The 10,418-nt window shown below is 34.7% G+C and overlaps 1 protein-coding gene and 1 non-coding gene across 2 annotated transcripts; one reads left to right on the plus strand and one right to left on the minus strand.

The window, feature by feature from the left end:
• Positions 1-1,683: 1,683 nt before the first annotated feature.
• Positions 1,684-2,274, plus strand: LOC130024646 (olfactory receptor 6C2-like). Its single transcript, XM_056115346.1, has one exon. The coding sequence runs from the start codon at positions 1,684-1,686 to the stop codon at positions 2,272-2,274; it is 591 nt and encodes a 196-aa protein (XP_055971321.1).
• Positions 2,275-9,410: 7,136 nt separating this feature from the next.
• On the minus strand, positions 9,411-9,514 carry LOC130024983 (U6 spliceosomal RNA). The gene has a single exon (XR_008792625.1). It is a non-coding gene; the product is annotated as a U6 spliceosomal RNA (small nuclear RNA).
• Between the last annotated feature and the right edge of the window lie 904 nt (positions 9,515-10,418).

The raw sequence follows: 10,418 nt of genomic DNA on the forward strand, positions 1-10,418 counted from the left end.
CTTCAATGGCTTCAATGCCATAACTTCAATAACTTTAATATTAAATGTATTTGCTTATTATCTATTACCTATGTGATCATCATGTAAATATTTTAGCCTTTCTTCTTAATAGAGAATATTAACTCATAAACAGTGACCGAGGTAGCTAGAACCTGGAGTAAGTTGATGTTATACTAACAAACAGCCAACCAGCCTCTTGTTTGGGAGTATTCAGTACACCATGTTGTTTGGACAATGACTGTGTTTGTCTAATTCTTTGTGACTAACTTTGCAGGATGGAAATAGAAGTACCAGGTTTACTGGTTCAAGTGAGTACTGCCTGAAGTAGACCTCTATAAATGAATTGTAGTAGAACAGAGTCTTCAAAACTATTTTTATTTTGAAGAAACATTCTTTTTTTTTTTTTTTCTGATGACACCCGGCAATGCACAGGGGTTATTCCTGGCTCTGCACTCAGGAGTTACTCCTGGCGCTGCTCAGGGGACCATATGGGATGCTGTGAATTGAACCTGTGTTGGCCGCGTGCAAGGCAAATGCCCTACCCGCTGTGCTAACGCTCCAGCTCCTTAAGAAACAATCTTATGTGATAAATCTTTTGCAGGAAAGAAAAATATTTGAAATCTTGGCAATGAAACTAGAATAAAATTCAGTTTTTTGATATAGAGAAGTTTGGGGAAGAAAATAGATATTACTGTTTTTGATGTCATTTCACCTACAGAAAATTAAACGATGTGAATCAGTTTATTATAAAGAACAGTGTAAAATTTGAAATAAATTTATGAAAATGTGGCAAATGGTCTTTTTATACTTAATTGATATTATTCATAATTATAATTATATAATATGATAATTATAATTACTGATAATTAAAAAATCTAAGATGATTTTGTTTTTCAAATAATATTTTCTCTAAGAGATCATAACATTAATTTCATGTTAATATATATTTTAATGAGGTATACTTGCAAAGGATTCATAACAGTTGAAGTGTTAGAGGGTAACTGTTTTAAAAAATGTGAATAAAACAAGAAAAATAAAATGAATGTTAGTCTTTTTATGAAGATTTCAGTTAATTGTAGTTTATTATGCAGAGCACATACTTATGCATAAGTAGGTGCTACACCTATTTCAATTTTTACTCCTTATTTTAAAAACTAAGATTGTAATCATTGAATGACACTAAAAATCAAAAAAATTAATGTTTGCAAGTAGTCACCAAAGAGTCAAAGATGGGAATTACTCAATTTTTCTAACCAATGTCGATCCAAAAGGAATAGTATTTTCTCCTTCCTCTCATTACCTCTGTTTTACACATAGCTTGAGAAGTCAGAAGCCAGAATGAGAAATCACACAGCAATAATCACTTTCATCCTTCTCGGATTGACAGATGACCCACACTTGCAGATTCTGCTTTTTATATTTCTACTTATCACCTACCTGCTGAGCATTACTGGAAACCTGATCATCCTTGTCATCACATTAGTGGATGCCCGCCTAAAAACGGCTATGTACTATTTTCTGCAAAATTTTTCCATCTTGGAGATTTTATTCACTTCTGTTGCTATTCCTAGATTTTTATACAGTATATCAACAGGTGATAAAACAATTACCTATTATGCGTGTGCATTTCAATTGTTTTTTGTATGTCTATTTGGTCTAACAGAATTTTTCCTCCTGGCCACTATGTCCTATGATCGATATGTCGCCATCTGTAAACCTCTTCATTACATGACTATTATGAATCATCGGGTCTGCAGAAGACTTCTTTTCTGCTGCTGGGTGATTACACTGTTGTTGTTAATTCCACTTGTTAGCGTGGTAATGGGACTAGAGTTTTGTGATAATAATGCCCTCGATCACTTTGCTTGTGATGTTGATGCTATTATAACGATATCATGCTCAGACACACAATTTATACAGAAGTTGATTATTATCTATGCTGTATTTTTACTCTTTGCTACTCTCATGTTTGTGGCTTGGTCCTACATTAGTATCATTCAAACTATTTTTCGATTCCCCTCTGCTCAGCAAAGGAAAAAGGCATTTTCTACCTGTTCCTCTCACATGATTGTGGTTTCCATAACTTATGGCAGTCTTATCTTTATCTATGTGAAACCTACAGGAAAAGATGTAATGAGAATTAACAAAGGGATTACTTTGTTAGCTACTTCCATATCACCTACGATAAGCCCATTTATTTATACCCTGAGAAACAAACAAGTCATTCAAGCCTTGAATGATTTAGGGAAAAAACTTCTGCTCTCTAGGAATTAGGCATATGCTGCCATGACTGTGTATAAACATGTTTTGTTTTATTTTACTTTTACTTCCTTTTATACTGTTCACATTGATACCAAGTTTGATATAATCAGATGTACTCTTCCTCATAGACAAACACAAGATTTTAAAAAAACAATAGAACATGAGAAAAAAGTATTTAAGAATGAGTAATCTACCCTCCAGATATTTGTATCTGACATTACTATATATGTAAATGATTATATACCCAGTTTTATCATGTTATTTATTTCCATATATATCTATATCTATTTACATAAACAGATATATTTCTTTCAGATATAAAATTGGAATAATTATAGAACTCTAGATTATATCCACATATAAAAAGACATAATTAATTATAAGACATTAAACTTATGATATAAAATAAATGAATATAACAGTGAGTTTTAAATAAAAGATTTGAGAGATAGTTTTGTGCAGCTTTAAAAGTAAGACTAAAACTGTACTAAGCAAGATGTCTGAGGGGCTGGAGGCATGATAGAATAATGGGTAATGCATTTGTTTTGCATTCACCTGACCCAGGTTCAATCCTTGGTATCCCATGGAACCCTCGAGTACACACAGTACTAATTTTTGAGTGCTGAGCAAGGACTAAACCTGCAGCATTGGTGGGACGACCAAAAAGTCAAAAAGAAAAGGATGATGTCTAATATCTAGAATTTAATTTAATATTTTCTTAATAGTATTTTCATAGGTATAAAATATAGTTTAAAAGTGTTTGATGAAATATTTCTTTTTTTCTAATTTGTGGGACACACCCGGTGATATTCAGGATTTATTTCTGACTCTGTGCTCAGGGATCTCTCCTGGCAGGTACTGCGGTACCATATGGGATGCCGGCTATTGAAGTTAAGATGAAAAATTGTGTACACTTAAATAATTTACAATTTCTTACATTTATTTATCCATGATTTTAGAAGCAAGCTGATTTTATTTGGGAAATTATATTAAAACTTTCATTAGGAAGGGCCTAAGTTTTTTTTTTTAATTTTTATTAGTGAAACACCATGAGGTATAGTTGTATACTTACAAATTTTTGTGCTTGGGTTTCAGTTACCCAATGATCAAGTACCATCCATCCACCAGTGCCCATTCTCCATAATTTACATTTTTTTAAAATTTTTGTTAGTGAAACACCATGAGGTACAGTTGTAGATTTACAAATTTTTGTGCTTGGGTTTCAATTGTACAATGATCCATCCCTCAACCAGTGCCCATTTTCCACCACCACGGGTCCCAGTATCCCTCCCACAACCCATCCCCCCATCCCACCCTGCCTCTGTGTCAGGGTATTCTCTTTTGTTCTCTCTCTCCTTTTGGGTGTTGTGTTTTGCAAAAGAGGCATTGAGTGGCAACCGTGTTTAGTCTGTAGTCTACTTTCAGAATGGAAAGATTCTCCCAACACCCAGAAAAGGCCTAATTTAACTAATACAATTAAACTTGAGACTCATTTTAATGGTAATTATGTAAATAATATATTTGATTATATAATAAATAATTTCTTAATTGCAAAGATAAAGAGGAGCATGCTGGAGACGAGATGGATGACTATATTTATTTTTGAGGTACAGTTGTAGAGTTACAAATATTTGTGCTTGGGTTTCAGTTATAGAATAATCAAGTACCCATCCCTCTTTTTAATTCTGGGGTACTTTGGTATGGAAATTTTGCTATGAAAATCTTTAAATAAACTTTATCTACAAAATTTACAACTGCTCTTGATGACTCACTATATTTTCCATTTGCTTAATTAAAATTTTTGCATTTTATACTTTTTATTTTATTACAATTTTTTTGTTCCAATCATCTGACAGTATTTGCCTAATGAGAATAATAATGTCTCCGTTGATAATTTCTTCTATTTATTTGTTTATTTTTTATTATAAACTACAAACAAGCATTTGGTTTCATTGATCTTTCGGATTGTTTTACCTGTTTCCATGTCGTTGGTTTCTGCTTTAAGTTTTATGATCTATTTTCTTCTACCCGGTTTGGGGTCCTTTCGTTGGTTCGTATCTAAGATCTTGAGTTGTGAAGTCAAGTTGTTTATGTGGGCCCTTTCTTCCTTCCTGATAAATGCTTGCAGAGCTATACATTTTCCCCTTAACAAGGCTTTAGCTGCATCCCGTATGTTCTGGTAGCTCATCTTCATTCTCATTTCTTTCCAGGTATCTTTTGTTTTAGCCCTTGACTTCCTTCCTGACCCACTCCTTGTTCAACATAGAGTTGTTTAATTTCCATGTCTTTGATTTGGTTTTCCATGTCTGTGTGTGATTCACTTTTATTCTCTGTGCATTGTGGTCTGAAAAGATTGTTGAAGTATCAACACTCTTCCTGATTTCTATCTTCCTGGTTTTATTGAGGTATGTTTTGTGTTCTAGCACATGGTCTATTTTGGAAAATGTTCCTTGTGCATTGGAGAAGAATGTTCATTCTTTGTTTGGGGGGTGAAAAGCCCCCTATAGGTCTATAAGCCCTCTCTCTTCTATTTCTTCCTTTGAAATCAATTTTTCCTTGCTTAGTTTTGCTATTGTTGATCTATCTAGCAGTGATAAGGCAATATTGAAATCTATGGCTACTATTGTGTTTTGAGTCTATGATGTTTCTGAGCTGTTGTTTATCCACAACACTGGGTACTGTTCCTTCAAGTTTCAGTGAGAGTTTAGCAGAATAGAGTATTCTTGGTGAAGCGTTCATTTCAGTGAGTTTTTCTCTATAGCCCACCATTGCTTTCGGGCTTGGAGGGTTTCCTCTAAGAGACCTGCTGTGAATAGAAAGGGTGCTCCTTTGTATGTGTTTTCCTTCTTTGACTTTGTTGCTTGCAGTATTGTGTCACTATTTGTGGCATCCATCATTCTAACTATATGTCTGGAGTGTTTTTGTTAGGGTCTCTTTTATCTGGCAACCTTCAGGCTTCTTGATTCTGAATGACTGCATTTTTGAGCTCTGGGAATTTTTTAGCAATGATTTGTTTGACTGTGGCTTTTTCATTGAGATTGTTTCCCTGACCTTCTGGTACTCCAATGATTCTAATGTTGTTCCTCTTAGAATCATCTCCTAGGACTCTGATTCTCCCTACAGCAATTTTGAGGTCTCCTGCCATTGTTTGTTGTTGCCTGTTGGCTTGGTGCAGCTGATCTTCCAGGTCACTGATTGTGTCTTCAGCTGCGGCCAATCTACTGTTGATGGCATAGACTGAGATTTTTATTTCATCTACGGAATCTTTTATTCTTGACATTTCTGTGTGTAGCTTTCCAATTTCTGCTCTTATTCCTTCCTGAATTTTCTCGATTGTCCATCCATTGTTTTGATTCATGACCTCCTTTAATTGACAGGATATCTGTCTCACTGTTTTATTGAGTTCATTGAATATCTCCATTACCTCATATCTGAATTCTTTCTCAGAGAGTTCCCTTAGGTGAGTAGCACCTTTTGAGGCTTCTGGACTCTTTTTTTGTCCCCCCTCTTGGTGGGGATTTGCTTTGTTTCTTCATATTGGTGGGGATTTATGGTTACTCAGATGACACACAAGAATGCTGGGTCTGGGTAATGTACTGTGACCGTTTGAGTGCCCACAGTCAAAAACTAGTCCACACCACTTCTGCCAAAACCACACCCACTTCTGGCGAGGCCACGCCCCCTTCGGGTACTTGGTGTGTTTGGGGGGTACACCCTGGGCATGGAAGAAGACTGGCACAGCGTTGGGGGCGAACAGGAAGTGGTTCAGGAATGGTGAGCGTCCCAGGTCCTAGAGGACGCCTAGTGCACGTATGCGGAGTCCCAGGTTTGAATACTGACGGGCTTACTGATCTGGGGGAGAAATAAGACTGGGACAGTTATGGTGGCGAACAGGAAGAGGGCATTTTATGTTTTAGTACATAACATAAACCCACTTTTCAATGAAGTATAATCGGGAATGGGGGAGGCCAAGCGAGGCTCAAGGAACTCAGCGACCCCACCAGAGTCCATAATCCTGGTGGTTCAATTCAAGAGATAACAGATGCAATTCTTATTATCCATAGACAAGTGACTTGGGCTTCCAGGGCTGAATCTGTCAATGTTCAGGTGACCATGTTCTGCTAGGAATCAAATATGTGTCAGAACATCTTATTTACTGTACTATCTAGGGACCTTGGGCTGGAGCGATAGCACAGCGGTAGGGTTTTTGCCTTGCATGCAGCCAACATGGCGACCTGCTTCGATTCCTCCGCCCCTCTTGGAGAGCCAGGTAAGCTACCGAGAGTATCTTGCCTGCATGGCAGAGCCTGGCTAGCTTCCCGTGATGTAAAATACAAAAACGGACACAAAAATCAATGAATAGAATTGAAATATCAAAAATTAGCCCAAAATTCTTCAATGTTTTATCCTTGACTAACTATCTAAGAGTATACACTGGAGAAAGAAAAACTCTTTCACAAATATGGACTGGAAAATAGAAGGGTGAAAATGAAACATAAAACTTTTGAAATAGCTAAAAATTTATATCATCTAGAAACCAAGGAGTACTTATGATAACACTTCATGAAATAGCGTTAAACTTTACTATGAAACCTCTGACCAGTTACTTCGAAATAAAAAAAAATTAATGTTAGCAAAATACTGATAATTACTATAATAAGCTGAAGTACCTTTGAAAATGAAAATAAAAGGATGGAAAAACAATTTATTCAGTGGGAGAAGATGTGTGTATAATATTGTTTTTAAAGGGTTATTACTCAAGGCATGAACAATACACTAATTAACAACAAAAATACGACTTAAAATCGAAAGATAAATTGAATAAGCTCTTCTTATCAGGTACATTTCTCCTCAGCTTACGTCATGAGTAACTTATTAGAAAATGAGAAACATAGACTTAGCTGCATTTAATAAATTCTGTGCCCTTTCACTGATAATTACTAAGATATAAAATTACCTTAAGTGATGGTTTAAATTGTAATCAGTATTATTGATAAATCCGCCTAACTTCTATAATACCCACTAGCATTCCTTTTTTAAATTCTTAATTTTAAAGTTATTACTTATGCACATAATTAATGTTTCTTTTCTTTTTTATATGGAAAAGAATATTTTTGATTTCAGTCTATTACAAATGAGCTAGCAGCTTGGATTGTTGAGTATCTTATAATAAAAGATATTTAAGGACTTAATAGGTTAAAAAGTACAATTTATATTCCTATTTTATATCAAATGCTTCTGCATCTATCTCCTTAATAATAATAGTGCTAGGTAAGAGTTTGCATAGTAAAATTTCCATATATCTACATGAGTGCATCTTACTGTGTATTTACTTGAATGTTTCTAAAATAACAGTAACATTAATAAGTACAGTACCATTACTGGCTTAATTTCAATATTTGAACACTTTATATTTGCTAGAGTATTTTTGTCCATAGATATCCATAGACTAGTAGTTACCATTTTTCTAGCATTCACTAATTCTTACAATGTACACTATGCTATATGGAAAGTTTTTATACAAAAGTATATTTATTTGTATAGACATTTCAAAGTATACTTTATGTTAAATATGTATAGCATTTTAAAATATATCCTTCCTCTCGAAAACGCAGATGTATTCTTTTCAGAATCATTGGGTTTGGAGGAGGTCCACGCCTGAGGGTTGTTCAGGGATTACTTCTGGTTCAGAGAGCACACCTGATGGTGCTTCATGGATCATCTGGGTTTTCACACTAGAAATCGGGAAGGCCACTTCTGGCTTCTTCTTCCCTTTATTATCTGATTTTAAGAATTCCTAGAATTTTTTTCCTGGGGGTGGAGTAATGGTCACACCTGGCGATGTACAGGGGTTGGCGATGCACAGGAAGTACTTCTGGCTTCTGCACTCAGGAATTACTCCTGGCGTGCTCAGGGGACCATATGTGATGCTGGGAATGGAACCCAAGTCCTTCGTGTGCAAGGCAAATGCCCTACCAGCTGTGCCATAGCTCCAGTCCTGGAATTGTTTTTTTTTTTTTTTCACATCAGCTAAGTCTAAGCACTTGCTAAGAGATTACTGAAGTTATTATTTTTGTCCCCAAAGATATGGATTCCAGTGACGCCTCTGATGGCCTTTGTCTAAAGTAAGTTCATTAGTTTCATTTCGTAAGCTGTATTAGCTTGTAAATTCATGTTCAACTTTGGACACAAAGGACCCTTGGTTTATCCACAGAGAGTCCAGCACATCCACAAGACTGTCATCAGAAAACATTATCTTATTCCATTGTTTTAAATTTGTTGTCCAGAGACATCAGAACATACCTGTTTCTGATTCATTTCAAAATCAACTTTTGTCAGTTTTTTTTTTAAAAAAAAACAGTTTTTGGGCAAACTGAATTTTCAGAAACTGTTTTTTAGCTTTAAAGTGAAACGGAAGATTAAGAGCTACTGTGTATCTTAACAGTTAATGGAAATTCTGATGGTACCTCCCAAAGTGGTGTGGTAACATGGAAAGCTCCAAGTGAGGGGATCATATAAATACACTGATGCTATCAGGATAATCTATTCAACTAAAAGTTGCATTGTCTGAGATAAGTGTAAGTATGTTTGTATTTTGTTATCTGTACTTTTAATTAGGTAATCTATTTTCTTAATCTCAATACATAGATTTTCATGTTTTATAAAAAAATTACATCATCAGAACATATACTAATTATTATTGCTTTTCATTCTAGAAAATTGATATATGATTTATCAGATTTTTGAATATATTATATAAATTCATTAGGAAATATTCATGTTAATTCCTGATTACTCCTTTTGTCTTTTATAGTTGCATTTGCACTGGTCATATACAATGATGGTACAATCCGAAGCATATTTTTAAGTAAATTAAAGAAAGCTCACTGCTAGCAGAGATTTTATAGATATTCAGAAGTGGTCTGGTTCATGATATAATTTTCAAAAATCACATTTTACTTATATTAAGGTCATCTCTACTATATTTAAGTAGAATCAAATTTACCTACAGTATTCTGGATAATGATACATGTAAATGTCAATAGGATTACATAAAGTAGAATTTGAATGTGAATTCTTTTACTATATCAATATCCATTAATATCTAGATCTAGATATTGTAGAGGGAAAGTGTTAAAAACCATAAGTAATTAAGAACCCTATACTCTATATTTGCGTGTCATCCTTGCGCAGGGGCCATGCTAATCTTCTCTGTATCGTTCCAATTTTAGTATATGTGCTGCCGAAGTATATGTGCTCAGAGAGCCCGGGAAGCTACCGAGAGTATTCGATATGCCAGAAACAGTAACACCAAAGTCTCCAATGGAGACGTTACTGGGCCCGCTCGAGCAAATCGATGATCAACGGGAGGGCCTTTACTTACTTTACTCTATATTAGTATAAAAAATGATATCCTGAGTACATCAGAATTTCTTCAATTTGTTTAGTGAGTTTCAGTTGCAGTGCAATTCTAATTAAAAAGCTCCCGATTATTAGATGGATAGTTTCCCTTCCATTGTAGAGTTAAAAATCATTCTCCTTGAAGATCAACGGTAAATTTTATGTGTTGAAAATCACTGCTGTCAACGGTGATTTTTTACTCTTGATAGGAAACATAAACCTGAATAATCCATGCATATGGATTTGGAGAAAATCAGCATTTTATTTCTCTGTGGGTATGATATGGAGTAAATATATATATATATATATATTTTGAAATAGACTAGTAGTAGTTTGCAGTGGGAGATTCATTTCTCTGTGCATATGGAATAAAAATAAACATTTGCATTCTTATTCATCATTATAAGTATTTTCACTGTTTTCATCGCATAGTAATGGTTTAAAAGTAACACTCATACCATTTCCCTCATATAAAAACTGAAGAGCTCCTGCTGATGAATATTTTATTAAGGTGAGACACGAAGAATTTGTAGTCTTCAAAATTCACCTGCTTGGTGGAAAATGCAAGAAAATAAACTCACTGATCAGTTTGACCTCTGTTTAGTGTTTGGTTTCATTAGCTTACGTTTCAGAGTAATTTACAGAGAAAATAGGAAGAGATGATGGTGGAAAATAAAAAAAAAATGAGTCGAAGATTTAACTTACTATAAGCTAATAAATCTGTGTATTACAGTCAAACTTGAAGAGTTTTACCA

This window comes from Sorex fumeus, unplaced genomic scaffold (assembly GCF_029834395.1).
Source record: "Sorex fumeus unplaced genomic scaffold, SorFum_2.1 ptg000029l, whole genome shotgun sequence".
Taxonomy (NCBI): Eukaryota; Metazoa; Chordata; class Mammalia; order Eulipotyphla; family Soricidae; genus Sorex; species Sorex fumeus.